Source organism: Ascidiella aspersa, chromosome 7 (assembly GCF_963924565.1).
Source record: "Ascidiella aspersa chromosome 7, kaAscAspe10.2, whole genome shotgun sequence".
In the NCBI taxonomy this organism is placed as follows: domain Eukaryota; kingdom Metazoa; phylum Chordata; class Ascidiacea; order Phlebobranchia; family Ascidiidae; genus Ascidiella; species Ascidiella aspersa.
The window spans coordinates 9955083-9975372 of record NC_139453.1 but is presented as its reverse complement, the minus strand read 5'-3'; the positions used below and the strand labels follow the sequence as shown (position 1 = coordinate 9975372).

General features: G+C 36.0%; 1 protein-coding gene across 3 annotated transcripts; it reads left to right on the top strand.

Moving 5' to 3' along the window:
- The first annotated feature begins 117 nt into the window (after positions 1 to 117).
- LOC146137649 (baculoviral IAP repeat-containing protein 7-like) lies at positions 118 to 18610 on the top strand. 3 transcript variants are annotated; one of them, XM_083393539.1, is made up of 15 exons: positions 118 to 571; positions 999 to 1069; positions 1408 to 1495; positions 1800 to 1864; positions 2330 to 2420; positions 3521 to 3588; positions 4566 to 4615; positions 6196 to 6381; positions 7018 to 7096; positions 7708 to 7849; positions 8951 to 9050; positions 11546 to 11738; positions 12541 to 12650; positions 15269 to 15384; positions 16945 to 18610. In XM_083393539.1, exons 2-15 carry the CDS (start codon positions 1019 to 1021, stop codon positions 17148 to 17150), a joined length of 1545 nt encoding a protein of 514 aa, XP_083249665.1. In that variant the 5' UTR covers positions 118 to 571; positions 999 to 1018; the 3' UTR covers positions 17151 to 18610. The 3 variants fall into 3 exon arrangements, with proteins under 3 accessions (XP_083249665.1, XP_083249664.1, XP_083249663.1); XM_083393538.1 differs by lacking the exon at positions 118 to 571 and adding an exon at positions 686 to 831 and having other exon boundaries at positions 2333 to 2420; XM_083393537.1 differs by lacking the exon at positions 118 to 571 and adding an exon at positions 686 to 831.
- The last annotated feature ends 1680 nt before the right edge of the window (positions 18611 to 20290 follow it).

Sequence of the window (20290 nt, the reverse complement as noted above, 5' to 3'; positions counted from 1 at the left end):
AACGCATCTAGTGTAATAAGGAACAGTGCAATATAGCAAAAAATACGGTCAAGTTTATGTTAAACAAGTTAAGTCCAAGTGATACTTCAGTCCAAGTCTTTTTGAATTAACAGGAAGCCAAGTCCCAGTAAAGTCATAATTAGAGCAAGTCAATTCTTGACATAAAGATGAAATATTGTTTTATTACAATTGGTAAACTCGTACAATTATGAACAATAACTCAACTAAAAAATAACAAAACCGCGAAATATTTCAATCTAATAGTTTTAAGTGCACAAATTAAGTTAAATAACCCAATTTTATAATAAAATTGCTTAATGACAACCCTTTAGTTTTTAAAACCCAAATAATTTGTACAAAACAATTAATTCAAGCCATTTGTCCGAAATAAATTAAGTCATTTTGCCCTCAAGTCAAGTCATTTGAAAACAGTGACTTAAGTCATTAAAACACTTTTATGTAACTCTGCTGATGTAGTTTAAAAAAGTAGTACAGCAAAACCTAAACACTAATTGAATCCAGTTATAACTAATAGCATTTATAAAATTGACAAACATTTGCATTATCTGGGGTGAGTTTTATGTAAAAATGTTTTGATGATAGCTTTGCTTAAACCTTATAAAAGCTACAATGCAATACTTTCTAAAAATCTAACCTGCGATATTTTTTAATTTTTTGGAAGCTATACAATTTTGTACATTGTTGGTAAGAAATTAGAAAAACTACTGCTGAAAGTTCTTAGTAAAACGTTATTCCTGAGTGGCTTTTAGCCAATACTCGCAATGCAAACTGGGACAACATTGAGAAGTGCTGCACCACATTTCAGTCAAAGTAATGAAACAACACCGTTCGAAAATAAAAATTATTACTGTTGTCCAAGTTTATGTTTTATATCAAATAAATGATAATAATTGTTTAATAGCATCTTTCCTTTTTAAAATAATTAATATATCTGTATACTTGGTACCATAAAAATCTGTTGTTCTTTTTATTTGTAGGCCATATTGTGTCAAGTAACATGTCACCCATTACCTCAGTTCAACAACCAGTTACATCATTATCAGACATTGTAAGTATGGTTATTTTATCCTAAGAAATACATATACCATAACAATATTATTTATTTAACTTATCAAATGAGTAGATCATTATCACTATATCACTTCCATACCAATGTTTTAAAATTGCTTTGCAAATTTAGTTGGTCTGTTCGATTACAATTGAAATCTATAGGGTTAAGCGCTACACTGTAATTATGACTATAGACTTACAACTAAAAACTTATAAAAAACAATGAATATCAGCATAAACAAGAAAACAAAAAAAACATTATATGAAGCTTTTCTAAATAAGGGATCATGTATGTAATTTTTGCTTATCAAGTGCCAACCTGCTGCTTTAATGTAGGACTTCAGTTGCATGTCTGGTCCACCATCATCCAAATACTTACGACATACAGGAAACAATCCTGCTGTAAAGGACGTTTTGAAAGAAAGTATGCAAAGCTTCATGCTATTTATTCAATTTATATTCTACATTTTAGTCAATAGTTAAATAATATAAACTCATGCATTAAATAAACAAATGTAAAAAGTTCCAACTTTTGTGTAATTTAAAATTAGAAAACTATTTAACAGATTTAACAGACCATCTTGAAAATTAAAAAGAGTTATTTGAAATATTCAATTTGTTACTCTACTTCTATATGGGTTTTGATATTCTTTGTACAACTAACCAACCTTTACCCTTAATATTTACATATATGCTTCTACCATGAATATTTTGTTTAAACATTTTAGACCAGCGTGTAGCGCAGTCTACATTATCCACTGCTTCCACCCAACAGCATAGTGGTTCAATAAATGTAAGTTGACAGTCATCTATTTTTAAAAGCGTTTAACGATTGTTCATTGATCAAGTAGTTTTCTGATTTTTCTTTTTCTAGATTGATGGTCAAAATGTTTCATATTATATTTGTAAAAAAGTCTATAAAATCATTAAAACCATTTAAATCTAAATCCAAATACTAAAGCCATTATATTGGATAAAATGGACAATTGACTTGTATTTTCACACTAATTATAGCATGAGGTATTGCCGAAATGTTTGTAAACAGCGAAATATAGATTTTGTCGAATATAAGGGCTTTAGTATTTTTATTTAAATTACTAAAAAATGTATGTTGTGTTCCAAAAAATTTAAATATACATATCCCAACAACGGGTAAATATTTTGTAATATGGATTGTATGCTTTTATCTTCGCTGTTGTGGTACAAAGTTGAGATTGGGTGTGAGAATTGGCTTTTATTGCAACCGATGCATTTTTAGCAGAACTTTAATAGTGTGTCAGATTTACCGTCTGCAAATATCTTTCAACGACCAGAGAACAATTCCGCAGAGACCCCATCAACATCACAAGGTATGAACAACTATGTCTTGTTTGTAGGAGTGGTGCAAATATCTGTTTTATCACTGGTTGTAATTGTTTTGATGACTCATAGCATGTAGGCATCGGTTTCTGTTGCAACTGCTCCTTACATCATTACACTGTTTCATGGTAGTACAACTTTGATTAAATCAACTTATATGTGACACATTACATGATATACAGAATGACCAAGCATTTGTGTGAGTTTAAATGCTGTAAGTTAAGCATTGAATAGGTATAATTGGTACTTTATAGCAAACAAGGCTAATTGTAAACATGTTTGCAAGAAAAATAATATTTATTACGATTAAGTTTTATATAAATGGAGTTGTGAAGATCATGTACAAATAAAGTTATACAAGTACAGTTTAGATATACTATGTTAACAGAGCGAGCTCCAATTTTATATGTAAGATTCAGTCTGTTTAAATAGGATTTAAAGAAATGGGTTTTCATTCTTCAAGTAATATCTTTTCTGAGAAATAAACAAAACGATAGTTCTAGGTGCCATGTGATTTAATTATGAGAAAAAAAATAGTATTCTGATGAAATAGGAAAGGAATGAATACATGGTGTATTAATCTGGTAATATTTGACATATATGCTCAATTTATTCTAAAATGCTTTTAAAATATAAAAAACATATCTTACTCTTTTAAAAAGATATATATTATTCTGATATGCAACTAATTTCCAGGAATTGTCGTTGGATTAAATTGTTAGTTGTTGGAGTATGATCACCTTTATTTTAACTTGTATAATAGAAAAACTGTTCTCTTGTTAGACATAGTACGGTAATAATGTCAAAGCCCATATAGAAGTAGGTAAAATTTTGACGTTTCAAATATATTTTTATTCATTTTGAACATTCATTTGTTGAAAATTAATAAAGAGATATTTGAAATATTTAGAATGCTACCTATTGCTGTATGGGCTTCTATACTCTTGCTACATCTTACTACAACCTCCAACCATTATGCTCAAAATGTTCTTTTGTTGACTACTAGTATTATTATACGTTGTCTGTGACCCTGTGTCTATGTAACAATTTGGTGAAGTAACAAAAATGATTGCTACTTGCCCTCACCAAGGTCATGCAGCGCTAAGTTCAGGTTCACCTCCACCAACAACAAGAACGTCTCAACCTGGTCCAGTTGAGGTAATGTTACCGTGTAAATGTGAGGAAGCTTTTTTAATGTGCTATGTTATTGATAATGTCATGTATTATGAAATGTAACGTAAATTTGTAGAAAACATGTTCGCTGAACACTACTAAGTTTCTTTGATAGGTTACAATGTCTGGGTATCATTGTTAAGTGTACGTTGTATTGTTTAAAATGCTTCTCTGTTGAAATTATGTCGCCTAAATTAGATTTGCAATTTTACTAGTAGTTATGACACAGTAGTGACGTAATCTAATTGAACAGATCTGATGTTAGTTACTAGTTCCTAAGCCCATTACAACACAGACAAGAGACTGGCCCACGAACACCGACGCTTCACTGTCATTCATGTAAATATCTGCAATCAATAAATGAAATAGGGTTAAATCGTTTAACCATAGACACCCTTTTAAAGACCAATATGAATTATGACTTGGGTCATGAAACCTTAAAAGATTAACATAAACAATAGCATAAGTTGTTAATGAATATGCTATTGTTGCCAGGCATTGTTTCAATTATTAATTTTTTCTTCTGGCAAAACTATATTTAAAGTAGCCTACCACCTACTAACGTTTCAAACACCTATTCAGATAATCTTTTTTAGGGCATTATAATTGCAACTATAGGCGGAAAAAATATATATACCAGACAAACAATAATGGCACACAATGGAACACCTTCTAAAACAGGAGGCGCGAAAAACAAGAATCTTTATTGTTGTTTATCTATCTTTGTTGGTCTCGTATATATATTTTTTTTACCCTAGGATTGCAATTACTTTGCACTGAAGAAGATTGCCCGAATAGGTGATCAAAACCTTGGTACTTTAATAAAATTTTGCTGGAAGCATAAACTATTATTGTGTTTCTTCTTTCAAATACACAATCTCTGTTGGAGTTTAAGACTCGGTTTTAACCAAAAAGACATGCTTTGCGCGGTTTTGCAGTTTTGAACCCGTTTTATTTTGCAGTACAAAAGATTTCTGCTTTCTCAAAACCTAAACGAACGGGCTTGTCGAAGGTAGGTTTCTTAACCTCATTTGTAAAGTCAGTGTTTACTAAAGTAATTACGTGAGTTTTAGCTGTTTGGTCGGCTGTTGGTGTTAAACACATGACTAAATACGGGATTTATGTCTAAGTCACGCTTGCCAGTTTTAGTAAACATCTGTCTGATATTATTGAACCGAAACCGTCACACCAGTGGTGTACAACCTACGGCCATGGGTATATAGTTAATTTAAGAAAACTTTCTAATCTCGCAGCCCACATGTGTTAAGCCTTTTATCTCGAAATATACCTGTAGTATGGCTACTAAATATATTTGATATGTAATCGCTCAGTTTGTGCTTGCTAGTATATGAACTCCTGTGGCTGCAAAATCAGTATTTTGTTTATCGTACACGGGTTAACGTTATTTTAAAACTAGGATTCACGAATTCCATTTATCGAGCAGTTATGACAACTCAATATCTGAAAAATGGTATTTAGGCTGGTAGCACTTTACTAAAGTTCCATGTAGTCCAATTGCGTTTGAACCGTGATTTAATCTATAAAAATTTGCAAACGGTTTCGTTATCCGATACTATTACAACAATGACCATATACGCTAAATCAAATTAGGGGTAAATGCTATGTTTAACAATGCTATGTTTAACATTGCCGTTGCACTTATCAATCATAGGCATAGGCGCCGAACGTGGATGTGCAGAGCGTTTTTTGACGCCTTGGGTTTTTCACAGGACGTCAAAACGCCCTAAAATTTTTTGACCGCGTAATATCGGTATTGTTCAAAAAAAAATCCGCTCTCGCTTGTCTCGCTTTATCTGCATGTAGTATGCCATGACGGATAATAAGTTACAAAACACTGATCAAAGTAGATTGGCACTATACCTAGCCCTCGGTCATTTTAACGCAAGACTGAGCAGCGAGCACGTATAGGCTTTTTGGTTGAGTAGAATTTATTCTGAGACATAATGCATTGTTTTAAAAATAATGAGTAAGTACTAGTTCACGAAAACGCCCTGGGATTTAAAAAGATCGGCGCCTATGATTATAGGTATTTCGAATTTGTTACCGTATCACTTTGTTCTTTCACATCGGTCGTGTAAAGCTTGAACGTTTAAAAACCCTAGTCGAACACATGACCAGGTATTCAGCCCAAAACATCGCCGAGCGGTCTGAGAATAAAACACAAGCTATGGCATTCATCCTTGGCAAACCGTCTCATGACCTTTCTACTTTTCTAGAGGGAAACACATTCCGCTACTGGCCGGGTGATAGCCCGAGTCCCGAGTCCGACGTGCGCAGTACGAAATTTCGAAGGCAGAATAGCACATGTTAGATATTTTCCAACCATGTAATGTGGGTGGATGAATTAAATGACACCCCTATGAGTGGATTGCTTTATAGTGTATATGCACCTTATTTTAGTTGCGTAAATGGATATTTTACAAAAACTACGTATTGTACGTGGATGAATTATATGACACTTTTAATTGGGTCGCTTTATGCCTACACTAGTTTAGTTGGTCTGCGAATAAAACGCAAACTATGGCATTTATCCTTAACAAACCGTCTCGACACCTTTCTGCTTTTGCAAAGGGAAACATTCCGCTACTGGCCGGTTTCTAACGTTCCGATCGACAGCGATCAATTCGCCCAGGCCGGCTTTTTCTTCACCGGGATCGGCGACATGGTGGAGTGTTTTGCGTGCCATCTGATGCTGGGTAATTGGACCACCAGTCACAACCCTGGGCGGCGACACTTCCAAGCCAGACCCGACTGCAGGTGATTTTGTGCCTTTAGGCAATGCCGTTGCGTTCTTGAAAAAATCGGGACACAGAAAATAGATTAAAGGAGATTTCAGTATGCAAATTAAATGTGTCAATTACGTTTTGTGCCTCGTTTCATTATTCATTCGAAGTAAACTTTTGTGAAATTTGCCTATCTCGGTTATTTAGCTGTACGCTGCTGCCATTAAATTTAATTCGCTGGAACTGTTTTGGTATAGAAACGAGACGCAGTTATTCGAAGGTCACAAATCACTTCCTTCAATATGCTAGAAAAGTTAGCTGGATAAGCGGCAGTAGAGTTTGCATACACGCCTTTTTCGAATCATGTAAATACCTTAAAAAATCGCGACAGAAATTTGCCCCAAAACCGCGACATAAAAACATGCGGTACGTAAGTGTCCCAGAAGAAAATCGCAGCTTTGTCAAGTCTACATAGAGTGCGCTTTTATTCTTTGGCGGCCCGCCAGCGTGCGACATTGTGGTTTCTGTAATTTCTCCCACTAAGTCGGGCAACGCTTAAAGCACGCTTCGCTTATTTGTCCGGTCTCTCACGTTTTATTTTGACTCCCATCTGAGTGATAAAAATATTTCTGGTGATTTTCTACATTAACGTTCAATATTTTTGTGGCAGATACATCGCGAACCAAGAAGGCAGGCGCACGACCACCCCCGTATACGCCGACCATGTTTTGCCACCTGCAAATCAACAGGTAGTTACTGCCTGTTTGTTTTAAACCTTTAAAAAATGTAAAAAGAGACCAGAGCCTGTTCGCCCGATGGTGAAATCTTTAAACTAATAACACGAAGACGCTGTACATTGTTTTCTTGTAGTCAAACTGTCCTTCAAAAATTATGCAAAAACTCACTGTGGGCAATATAAATGATTATCTATAATTTCCTTCCAATTGTAATCAAACTATTCTATAAACCGCATTTTGTAGATAATTCTACTGCCCATACCTTGGTGTAATGTAACGGCCTCACTAAACAAATTATTGAAATCAACAATAAATTTTTAAATAGCTTTTGTAGAATAAAATAGTCTTTAAATATTCAACGACATGTTATAAACAAAATGAAATTTTCTAACAATTCGCTTTTTTCACACAAAAAAAAACGAAAAAAACTTTGTCAAGGGTCAAAACAAAGCAAAGTTCCCTAAATGAAGACATTGTACTTCTGAACACGTTCACTGACTGATCATCATTTTTTAGCATAAAAGCATATACTGGTACACACCTAGACAATGTCCTCAGTTTGGCATAACCAGCGATCCCAAGAAAGTGAAAATAATGCACATTTTTTCCCGGTTTCCTGTCAGGAACCTGAGCATTTCGAGAACGCCTATTCGCCTCTGATGCAAGACAGGCAGCGGCGACTCAACAGCTTCGTTATTTTCGAACCGACGCAAAGGCTCCGGGCCAGCTCACGCGAATTCGTCGACGCCGGATTCTACGCGTTTGGTATCTTTACTTCGTCGAATTTACGTTTGATTTGGTTTTGTTCATTTCCCCAGATATACTGTACTGTCGAAGTCGTCAAAAGCGAACTTAAATGTATTTGTAGATCGAATTGAACTGACGGTTGTTGGATAGCTTTCTAGTTAGACGACTATTTGAATTGTTTATCAGTAGGAATGGTCAACATTTTATTGTAAAAGTCCAGGTTAATCCAATTGACTCACTTTCAGTACAATGTACATCAAAGTGATACTCACACTTTTTTCTAATGAAAGTACTTTTACGTTAATCAACGACCCTGACTACAGCAACGTTTCATTTAAGCAAGCCCTAACATTGGAGCATAATGGTTGGAGGTTGTAGTAAGACGTAATAAGAATATCAAAGCCCATACAGAAAAATGATACCTACTTCTGTATGGGCTTTGATATTCTTATTAAGCCCTAACAGTAGTGTGTCATTTAATAAATCTTTGTAGTTGTGCTTCGTGACGTTTCGTTTTAGTTTCTATTGCAGAAACGCAGGTTTATAACGTAGTGTATTGGTCGCGGCCCTATGATGCAGTGTTCCTTGTTGTATGCTGTTGTTGGGCGTTACGCGCTGCCAGGCAATGTTATAATGACTTAAGTCAATGACTTCAATAACAATAACTTGACTTAAGTGCATTTAAGTCACTGTTTTCAAACGACTTGACTTAAGTATTTTGGACAAATGACGTGAGTTGATATAAAGCATTTTTTTAATTGCGCTAACTATCCTAAGTTTCGCATATCAAATAGTTTGTTTGCTGTGTGTTGCGTTTTTCTTTTTTTTTTCGTTTTTAGTTCAGTTACGAATTTAACAATTTCAATAGTTGAAGGTTTGTTTTTTATGACAAGGATTGGCTTGAAGTTGACTTGTATGACTTGACTGGGACTTGGTCTGCGCACTTGATGACTTGGACTGGGACGACTTTGTATTTTTCAAAATAGTTTTGACTTTGACTTAAGTTATTTTACAAATGACTTGACTGGGAATGATGTCATTTCAAAATGACTGTTTACAACACTGTGCTGCAGGGTTTCCGCCAACAAAAACGACAAGAAATGCTTGTGTTTTGTGCAGGGGGACGCGACAGGGTGGCTTGCTTCTGTTGCGGAGTTCGGCTACAGAACTTTTTGGAAGACGACTTGCCCTGGATCGAGCACGCCCGATGGTCTCCCGGGTAACGTTTTTCTCTGTTGTTGCATTGTACCGCTATATCCCCTCGAGTTAACGAACTTAATGCACCATACCGCCGAGATCGATCGTGTAGTTGAACAAATATTTGCGGAATGCAATCAGTGTAATACGTGCGTTGAATGTTCACTAACTTAAGGAAAAAATATTTTTTGCTATCCGAACACAACCGACTGCCAACGTTTTAAAATAACCTTTTCATTCGTCGTTTTGACGGCAACGAATTCTTGAGGGAATCTCAGAATTAAAACATCAAAACTTGAAATGCGGGTACGGGTTATGGCAGACGCTTTTGGTTGGGAACAGATGGGGTATTGGGGATGCAAGTGAAATACCCTAACACATCCCTTAGGCATCCTTTCGTTATTTTTTATACGACTTCATCGATTTTTCAGATTATTATATAAGTGTGGTGTTAATGTTTTAAAAACTTGACTTGAATGCACTGTTTTCAAATGTCTTGACATTATAACGGAGTGTTGCTCTTCCAGCAGTATATATAATAGATCGACGTTTCGACGTGCTATACAGGACGTCTTCATCAGAATACTGACGTATCGTGCAAAACAGACTCCTTATAAATCATCTTGACATTAGTCTTTCGAACAAAAGGCTTGGGGTTGAAATGAAGTGTTTTCCTTGGCATTTTGTTTTAAATTGAGTTATTTATTCTAAGTTTTGCACATAATACAGTTTACTTGCTATGTGGTCCTGTTTTTTAGTTTAGTTCGCTCATAATCGTACGAGTTTAACAATTTCAATAGTAGTTTTTTTATGACAAGGACGTGACTTGAAGTTGACTTGCTCAAATTATGACTTAACTGGGACATGACTTGGGCAACTGATGTCTTGGGTTGGGATTTGCCTTGTTAATGGGCTATGTTTGGCAGCAGCTTGTCTAAGCTGTAACATGATACATACACTGCTTGGTGTTTGGTTCCGTTTGCCAACTGACCTTTTGAAAGGCGTTGGGCCCAATCACGTTTTACAGAGTCACGCCAATACCTCTTTGTTAAACCTGCAATCGGCAATAGTCGAACCACGCTGCACTGAAATACTTCTATACCAAAACTTTATGAGTACTAGTGTTGGGGTACGCTGTGCAACACGTTATATGCATTTTTTGTTTATTTGGGCTTACTTAAATGGAGATTTCTGTATGCAAATCACATGTATCTTTTACGTTTTGTGCCTAGTTTCATTATCATTTCAAAGGAACCTTGTATGACACTTACCTATTTTGCTTATTTAGCTATACGCTGCTGCCATTGAATATAACTCGCTGAAAATCACTTTGTATAGAAACGAGATACAGTTGTTCAAAGGTGCCAACTCACTTCCTTCTATTGGCTTGAAAGTTATCTAGATTAGCTTGCCGCAGTAGTGTTTGCATACGCCTTTTTCGAATCACATAAACCCGATTAAAAGGCCGCCACAACAAATTGTCCATTACGAATAGAATGTTCTGTGTCTCATCTTATGTAATCATAATTTGTGTTTCTGATAAATTGCTCAAGTTAAAGTTGCGAAATCAACACACCAATTAGCGAAAATGTAGTTTAATCTTTGATTAATTTTCAGAAATATGTAAACAAAGAACATTTTCAACGTGTTGTCTTTTGTTTTATTTCGGAATTTCCTGCATATTTGCGTATTAATTTTGGAATCTTTTCAGTTCTGTTGTGAAACTTGAAACAAAACGCCCCATAGTATTGACAATTGGTGCAGTGCAATCAAGTATAAATAGAATGCTATTTTGGTGACCAACCTATTAACCAAGCAAGCAAACGATTAGTGCCATAACACACATGAGGAACCTATTTCACCCAATGGAAACTGTTTAGCTAACAAATGCGCGTCGGTAAAAGCGCAACCAAGCGTAAGCAAAGCGCAACCAAGCATATATAGGAACGGATTGCCATGAATTTGTCACCTTAGCATTTTAACGACAAACTGTTAAAGGTGCTTATTATTCATCATACCTTTGGCTAAACTGAAATGACACATTCAAATTGTTTACCATGAGCTTAACCCGACCAAGGCGTGCTAGCGTTCTCTATAAAAAGCAATCAAGAATGCATGTAAATGTGTTTTAACTTTACTATTACGTTTTAGTGGTAGAATTATAACGAATTCAGTAAGAGATTGCTGACTTATAATTCCTTAAATCTAATAAAAGGCTAAAAGTGAAGTAATGTTTTGGCACGATTACAGCACTAAACTCATGTTGCAATATACGCCACACTTATACTAATCGGCAACTGAAATCACGGCATTTTTACCTCGACCCATATAGTTGCCTATTTCCTTATCCAAATTTATATGTAGTCAAACTGACCTTGGGCCAACTGTGAAACGAAAAAAAACAGCAAACATGTCGCTCTTCAAAAACAACTTGGAACAGTGATATGTTCGAGAAGTAACCCTTAGTCCGACGGTGATACTAACATCTTGTTTAATTTCGTGACGTTTAACTTCCAGGTGCCAGTACTTGCGGCGGGTCAAAGGTCAGGAGTTCGTGACCCGCGTCCAGCAGCAGTTTGCCAACAACAGGAACCAGCATACGCAGGATATGCCGCATCAGGGCGGAGGACACCACGAGAGAAACGAGCTGCTCAACACCGTAGAGAGCGGCCCCACTGAAATACCACCACCTATCCGTGAGACGCCTATGGTAAGGCTGCAGTTTGCCTTGCTTTTTTAAGTGTTTTTGGAGTTAGATGTTTGCAAAATTAAATTTCGGACAGGTTCGCTTATGATATACGGAACTTTTCTTGTCAAAATTGTGGATAGGAAATATGCGTTCCGTTTCGAGAAATATGTGTTTCTTTTCAAGATTTTTATAAGTCACGAATCGAAGGTTATTTTACTGTATCCGGTATTTATTCGGTGTGCATAAGTAATTCCACCCAAATATGCGAGTTCATATCATATGTAGTTAATCTAAAGTCATCAATCGAACATTCGGATGGGGTAAAGGACATAACTCGCAATAAAACAAACTGTAAAGCAAGGCGCTGAACGTTGGCGGAGGGTTATAAGCCTTGTTTTTTTAACCATTATTTTGGGTTGAAAATAATTTAAAATATGGTACAATAATTACTGATTCAAGTAACTATTCATATCAATATTACTGTACACAAAAAATACTGTAAGGAATGGCGATCGCGGGCGGATATCAATGCCTGTCTCAAACATTATTTACTAGATTATATCGTTAAACGACGAAACTATTTATTTTTCGTTCAGCTAAAATTTAATCAAATCCAGTAAGGCATTACAGTTCACAACATTTATTTTTTGTGCTTCAGGGCAATATGCCGCGAACACGCAGAATTATCTCTCTGGGCCGCATCTAGTTTTGTAAAACCTGTTGTGCAGTGTTTAATTTCGCTCATGATTTTTTTTTGCCCTGCACTTTTACCAGCAGTGTCTTCACATGCAAAAGGCGATAACCGCGACCTCTTTTGTTTTAGGACGTGACGCAGCGCAGGCGAAATATGCTGGCCCAAGCAATGGCGAAGCCACACGTGATGAGAGCCATCGAAATATTTGGCCGCGCCGACGTCGAAAGGCTGATTCAGAGGTATGAGTCACTTATTGTTGTATGTAGTTAATCATATGTTTTCCCTTTTTGAGATTGAGATTGGCAGTGCAATGCTTACTCGGTAAAACACTATCGAACTATGCTAATAACTGATTGGCACGTCCTATTACGAAACTGTCTTATTTTACTGTTCAGGTTAGAATAGATGACGTTGTATGTTTTATCTGGGCATTCTGTTCGTCATTGTAACAATTTTATTTGTTTTTAAAAATTTCAGGCCCATACTGCATACTTTTCCGTAAGGATAACCACATTAACCGGTGTTGTAAAGATAAAAGTAAAATTACATGACTTGGACTTAACTCAAAATTATTTAGATTTTGGACAATGAATTTGTTAAAATTGACCCTTTACCTTAACTATGCAGAAGTAAAACTGCTTTCTTGTCACATTTTTAAACTTGGCTGTTCGTGAAGCAAAAATGATGTCCTCGGTCGAATGAGTCCACTTTGTTCTATGAAGTTGTGTGTAATTTACTTGACTTGGACCTGGCTTTCTCTGGATATGCCTTAAAATAGGCCTTAACGAACTGTTTTTCGTTGCAAACGACTTTAAATTCAAAACATTGATGAAAACTCAAACAGTCATGTGTTGACGCAACTAATGAAAAAATATCCCAAGGTTGTTCTGTAGGTTCCTCCATTATGTTTGAGTTCGAAAAGTTGCTATTGTGCTACCCATATAGTGAAACGCGAGAGTCCCCGTAGTGTCAAACCTTTTATTGTTGGTAACTCTGAATAAAAGCACGAAGTCTCCCGCATTGTGTATTTCCATCCCGATGCTATTGTCATTCACTGGCTTAAGTTTCGCAACAGTGTGGTTTCGACCAAATACAAAGCTTGCTTTTAATGCTCTTCCCATTCTTGGCCTTATTACATGTGGGATTTATTAACAGTGGTCTTCTTTGTCTACCTCTGTTTTTTCTATCGGCGTGTTTAAGAGATCCAGTCGCTGCAGTTTGGCCTTATTAAACTTGCCCTCGGTATGCTAATGTTTGCTCAGCCAAGTTTATGGCGCCATTGTCGACTTTTCAACACTTGCCCACGTATAGAATCCCATTTGTTTGCAATTTTTTGATTAGGCACTCTAGTGATGTTCGATCCGCCAACTTAATTTAAATATCAACCGTCTTTGAGCTTAATTTTTTGTGTTGTGTCCACTATAACGCCCTTGTTTAGCGGCGCAAGCCTCATAAGAAAATATTTGCGTTTATTCTTGCGATTAATCATTAAAGCGATCCTATCTCCTTTCTGATAAGCGCTGGACCCTAACCTGGCTTAGATGAACGGAATTTATTTCCCTTGCGAAAGGTTTCCTCAGAGTTAAATGTGTTTTTGGATCCGGTAAGCTGCCATACTTGAAAGCCTATGTCCAAATCCAGGTCTAGACAACAATGTTCGCGTAAACCCATATCTCCAGGCTTCTACATGTCAGCCCCTGATCCGACACGCGTGTTTAAAAATAATGCAAAATGCGAGTAAAAGGCTGTATAGTTGTTGTGTCGCTTGGTGAAATCTATTTTTCGAGGAAATGCAACTATCGAAAACAAAAATGTCTCTTCAGTTTTCCTAAACTGCCTTGTGCGAAGTCTAGGCCTATGTTTGATCAATATAACGTGTAAACTCTGGTTGTTCCTGATTTACCTAAGGTTGGTGTATTGCAACAATAAAGGCGTTACTTACAGGAATCGAATGTTTCTCATACATCGTAACTTCGTACGTTTCTTTCGTATAGCGCCTTTGTTAAAGTCGGATAATTCCGTCACCACGTCGCTGTGCCTTTTTTAATAGTTTTTCTCCCAAAATGGTAACGGGGTACATCACGTTTGGGTTACACTTGTTATGCACTGTTAAAACACCTTCTCGTAAATCGCGAAAAGCCTTGTGTCAAAATGGATGGCTGGTAAACGCTTAACTGCTATTTTTATTTTTTATTAATCAGTAACCGAGTCTGTTGGGCGACGCTAAGTCATGTTATGCAATGTATACCCTGGTTACACGGAATCGTGGAAAAGTACAACGCCAATAAACAAAAATGGCATCGCCTTAATTTGCATTAGCTCTGTTCGGTAGACACATTTAGTTTTGTGAGAGTCAATTGCCTGATTAACTTTCAGCTTAAAAGGCATTGATAAGTTAGCCGTATATTAACTGATGCAATCCTCTTTAAGGGACCTTTCTTAGCTGTAAATTAGTTTACCAACTGTCCCAACCTTATTAGCAAACACGCAAAACTAAACTGTAACAACCCGTTTCCAAGTGTATAAACTTGCTATAAGTTATTATTGTATTATTTGTATTTGTTTTAAAGGCTGGAATCACATTTCTTTTGCAGAATGACTTATGGAAAAGTCAAGACGGGTAATTTCACCCTTAAAAGTCAAGACGGGCAATTTTACCCCGATTTTCGAAAAATTGCTTGTCTTGTCTTTTACTTCAGTCATTCTGGCGAAGTAAAGTCGTTTAAAATAGTATACGTACGCCCATCACTTCCTTAATTTGTCACACAACACTGGTACATTATGGAATAGCACGAAATAACCCCTTTTCCCGCCTCAATTACAACCGCTCAACTATTAAGCTGTAACTCTCGCGTAGGATGATCGAGACTCAGGACTGCTACCACCAGACTTCGGAATCACTGTGCGACGAATTGCTCAACAACATGACTGTCCTCTCCGACTCCGTGTCCCGTTCCCCAAACTCGTCGCCAGGTATCCTTCTTTTTTTGCTCTCGGTCGTATTTATTGCAACGCTTATAGCCAGTGTTTTTTTAAGGTGTTTTGGGGGACCGAAACTGTCCCCCAAATTTCTCCAGCGGTTTCCCAAATTTTGGACTTGCAACTTTTTGGTATTTAAATGAAACACTTGCGGTCTCTTAAAACTACTTAGCGGTCACCCAAACCAAACCTTAAAAAAACCCTGCTTATAGCTAGCCGCTAATTAGGGATAGATCAGTGGTTCTTAATTTTTTCATATTCCTCTCTTACAAGCGAAAACACTGCCGATTCCTTTCCAGTAAAAACACGAAATATTTTTTCTATTACTTTGAAGGTCCTTCTGACAGAAAAAATCAAACCTATGAGAAAATAGTCGACAAAAATAAGAAAATATATGTCAAACTGCAATAGACACATCTGTAACTGTAAATAAATAATAGACTTAGATTTTATGGGCCTAATAGACTCTCCACAATATCAATCATCAGAGTAAAATAAGCTTTTCGCATATAACTGATTAAATAACTTATTTTTTATCCATTTTCCTCCCAAATTCCTCCCTGGAACAAAATTCATCCCAACAAAATACCAAAACTTCCTCCCTAAGGAGCCAAGTCGCTCCATTTGAGAACCACTGGGCTAGACAGATATTGTCTCCTAATAAAAAAATGTACCTTTTTGAATTGCGTTTTGTGCGACCTCGTCTCTTGTAAGTCAACTTTATAGCTACTAACGTTTTCAACTGCTTAAGCTACCCACTGATCACAGGTTTACAAGAAGGAACTGATAGATATTTAGGAGGGTTCCCACAAATTATATTATCTGCCCAAGTTACTTGTATGCTCCAATATTTAAAAGAGTCGCTTTGCCATGGAATCGATTCAGTTCGATTTAGTATTTTGCCATAGACCAGGGGTTCTTAAACTGGGGTCCATAGACCCCTTGGGGGTCCCTGAACTAGTTTTAGGGGGTCCATGAAGGCCTACTTGAAATATTAGTCTATATTTAAGATATAGGCTAATCTTTTTTAAAGAAAACAGTTTGATTAAAATATAATGGTTTTGCACTGAATTCTTTTTAGACTCCATTTCACCTTCACATTTTTGGACCAAAATCACCAGATTTATGAATTCTATTTGTACTGTAACGTCAATTTATGACGTCATTTTTTTTTGCCAACCGTAGTCCACCCACGCAAGGCAAAAAAAATTAGGGGTTATAAAAAAAGTTTAAGAACCCCTGCCATAGACCAACCATATATTTATCTGCAGTGGTGACCAATTCCATATGTTCGCAGAAACCTTTCTCAAATAGCTATATAATGAATGTCAAATCCAAAAAACGTCGAGTAATTTGCCATCATCTTGATAAAGACGTTTCGATACGAGCTTGTATAATCATCATTTAATGATAAAGATTATATCGATTGATATTCGGCTTTACCATTCGAAATTGGGCAACATTACAGATCCGTGCATAGTGTACCTAAATTTCTTAAATACACTTTGGAAAAAAAAAGATAACCACCATAAAACGTTTGTCATCTATGTTTAGATTCCATCTCGTCCGGAGACCTTCGAACGCAACTACAAGAAATGCGAAACGAACGGCGTTGTCGTCTATGCGGGCTGCGTGACTCCGACGTAGTGCTGCTGAACTGCGGGCACGTATGTACATGTGAGCCATGCACGAGAGACACAACCCTCTGTCCAATCTGCCAGGGCCCCGTGGTCGATTCAATCCGCTCTTACAGGTCGTAAAGGCGGGTGTGAGTGTTTCAGAGCGAATTCCTGGCCGTTTTGGTTGAGACTAGGGATGTCCGATAATATCGGATCGGGACCGATACCTGATGCCAATCGGTGGTATCAGTCGCGTTTCGATACTTGGGTGGTATCGGTTCCGATCCGATGTAAAGTTTGTGCATTACAGATATTTTTTCGTGACCAAACGAAGATTTTTCTACCTTCAGGGGTAAATTAAAAAAAAAAATTCATTAAAATTTAAACATAAAAGGCTTTCTAGCGCCAAAGCAAATTTTGACATAATTTTCTAAAAATCATCACCATTGTACGTTTTGATCGATTAAGCTTTGGTGACCATAGCAATGACGTTATTTTGTAACGGATCATCCCCCAAAATTTTGATTATCCGTATCGGATTAAAGTAGCAAGTATCGGACATCCCAAGTTAAGACCTCTCGCGGTTTAACATCAGCTGTTTTCGCAACCTAGTCCCAACTTTCGAAACCCTTTTTTGCGCCTGTAGTGCGTTTTTGCTAAGCGGATAAAATCAATGGCCAGACTACCTTTTTCGTTAGAAACAAAAAATAATGTGCAAAAACGTAAAACGTCAAATAGCTGTGCAAGTACGTAGTGATTTTTCAGTTACCCCTATTCTAATCCAAAACCATTCACGCATGTGATATTGATAATAGTTTAAAGTTGTTGCGACCTGTGGAGCTTGTCTAAGGCAAATAATTGACAACAATTAAAAGCGCACTTTTTTGACACTATACTATAATATTTTTTGTTGTTGTGATAGTTTTATAGTTTAAATTGAAAACTTGTGGCGTAGCCCCATCACTGCTTTACGTGTTGTTGAATACAAACATCTATAGCAGTATATATGCACATTTAATGCCCTAACAATCTGTAAACATGTTTTTCTTTAACACTTTGTTCTTCACATGAATGAGAGGTTACAGTTTCAATGCAATTCGTTTAATAGTATTATAATCTGTAAATAAATTTTCCGCCCACAGTAAACTTTTTATCAAGTAAGGTCATTGTAAATACAATGTAAAAAATATGCATGTATGTAAGCTCAAAGGAAATAAATCTGTATGTAACCTTAAATAAAAAGTTATGCATTGCCTTATTCCTGACACTTGCATGAAAATGTCGACTTTATCTCCTGATAATTAATCAATTCAAACAGAAGTCTCACATAAACTAGATATTAAGGTTATAAATTTGCATTGTCATGGTAAGATACATACAATTCGCCAGGGCACGATTATCAGTATTTGGAGAGACAAAAAACAAACCAACCTAAAATGACAATAAATTGAATTTTATTCTGTCTGATTTTGTTTTTGATTTCCCAGAAACTGATATAGCCCTGAAGCGAAATAGATATATATATATTAGCGTTGTTAAAAAAAAACAGTTTTTTGTCAAATTTCAGTGGGGACCCCTTGGAATTGTTAGGTTGCGTCTAAAAAAACCACAAACCAAATCTAAGCTTTTTTGGTTCAGTAATAACCGTGCTACATCAATTTAAAAATCCAGATGAAGGCTAAAATTTTGGAAAAGAATAATTTATTCTCACCAAGAAAAAAAAGTTTTTTCTACTTTTTTGCATTGCTTTGCAATTGAATAGCTATGAATAAACCAGTTTTACAGTTTAAAAGTGAGTAGTCATTGTATAAATGTTCATTTTAACAACATTTGTTAGGCTGTTTTATACGAAAAATCGCTTAAAAATAAAGTAGATGCAACACACCTGAAATCAAATCAATAAAATAGTGCATTTAGTCATCACACAATTATATCAATCACTTATCTAAAGTTCAAAAAAACGTGCTGAAAAGTCATTTTTTCGTACAAAACAGCCTAACAAATGTTGTTGAAATGTGACATTTGTACCATGACTACTCACTTTTTTACTGTAAAACAGGTTTATTTATAGCTATTTAATAGCAAAGCAATGCAAAAAAAAGTAAAAAAAAAATTTCCAGGGGGAGAATAATTTATTTTTTTCAAAAATTTTACCCTAAATCTGAATTTTTAAATTTACGTAGCACGGTCAATACTGAACCAAACGTGCTCAGATTTGTTTTGTGTGATTTTTAGACGTAACCTAACAATTCCAGGGGGTCCCCACTGAAATTTGACAAAAAAGTGTTTTTTTGAACAACCCTGATATTTATATATTATAACAGAACAAAATTATCTAATATTTAGTTTTGCAAGCCACAAGTAAATATCCATAATTCCCAAAAGTTGTCCGTTCATACCAGTGACGACTCATGCATATTTTGACTGTATTTAAATTTTGACTGTGTCTTTTCATTTTCCTCGTGGATAGTGATTTTTTCTAGCATTTTACATAACATTGGTAAAGCTTTCCGAAAACCGGTAAAAATCAAATAAGTTAAACAAAAACCTGATATTTCTTACTTTACAATTAACCTTTTTACCGGTGTGTCCTTTTTTACAATAGTTTTGTGTAAATATGGATGTCGGTGCCTTTTGTAATGTAAGTTTGCTGTGTGTATTGTAATTGATATTTTTCCACGTAATATGATAATACCGCATAGCGGCGAAACAACATTTCGCCTTTTTTAACTCGTGAGTCTGTAACAGTACGCGATCTGTTGTAACTTTTATTGTTATTGTCAATATTGTTCTACGGTTTCATCACAATGTGTCACTCAGGCATCGGGATCTTTAAAACCGTCTGTTCCACATTGTCTCACTTACATATTACCAATGCTATGAGTATGTGTATAACGATTTGAAAATTATGCGACAGTGTACTTTACCCTTGGTATCATCGACTTTAGAATAACGAACAGTTTTACACACATGTTGTTGATCAACATGTCGTAAATTAGCTATAGTACACGCACATTCATTTATCATAATAAAACAAGTAACGCTTTCAACAAATTTTGGTTGGGGCTACGACAATTTCTCTTATCGAATGATTTTGTTTGTGTTGTATTCTCATGAAAACCAAGTACAAGCTTAAGAAATACGAAAAATGGTAAAAGGCTAATATGTAAACTGCTCTGTGTCCCACTGCTGTATATTTATCCCTCCTATTTTTGGTCGCCCTGATTTTGTCAAGCAATCCAACTTTTTTTCTTGCCACTTCCTTTGCTCAAAAAAGCATT

What these genes read in the sequence shown, in the direction of transcription:
- LOC146137649 (XM_083393537.1), top strand. Translation starts at nt 783, where the DNA reads ATGCAAACTGGGACAACATTGAGAAGTGCTGCACCACATTTCAGTCAA. An exon ending in TGCACCACATTTCAGTCAAA is followed by an intron (nt 832 to 998) that starts GTAATGAAACAA and finishes TTTTATTTGTAG; the next exon opens with GCCATATTGTGTCAAGTAAC. An exon ending in CGCCGGATTCTACGCGTTTG is followed by an intron (nt 7,850 to 8,950) that starts GTATCTTTACTT and finishes TGTTTTGTGCAG; the next exon opens with GGGGACGCGACAGGGTGGCT.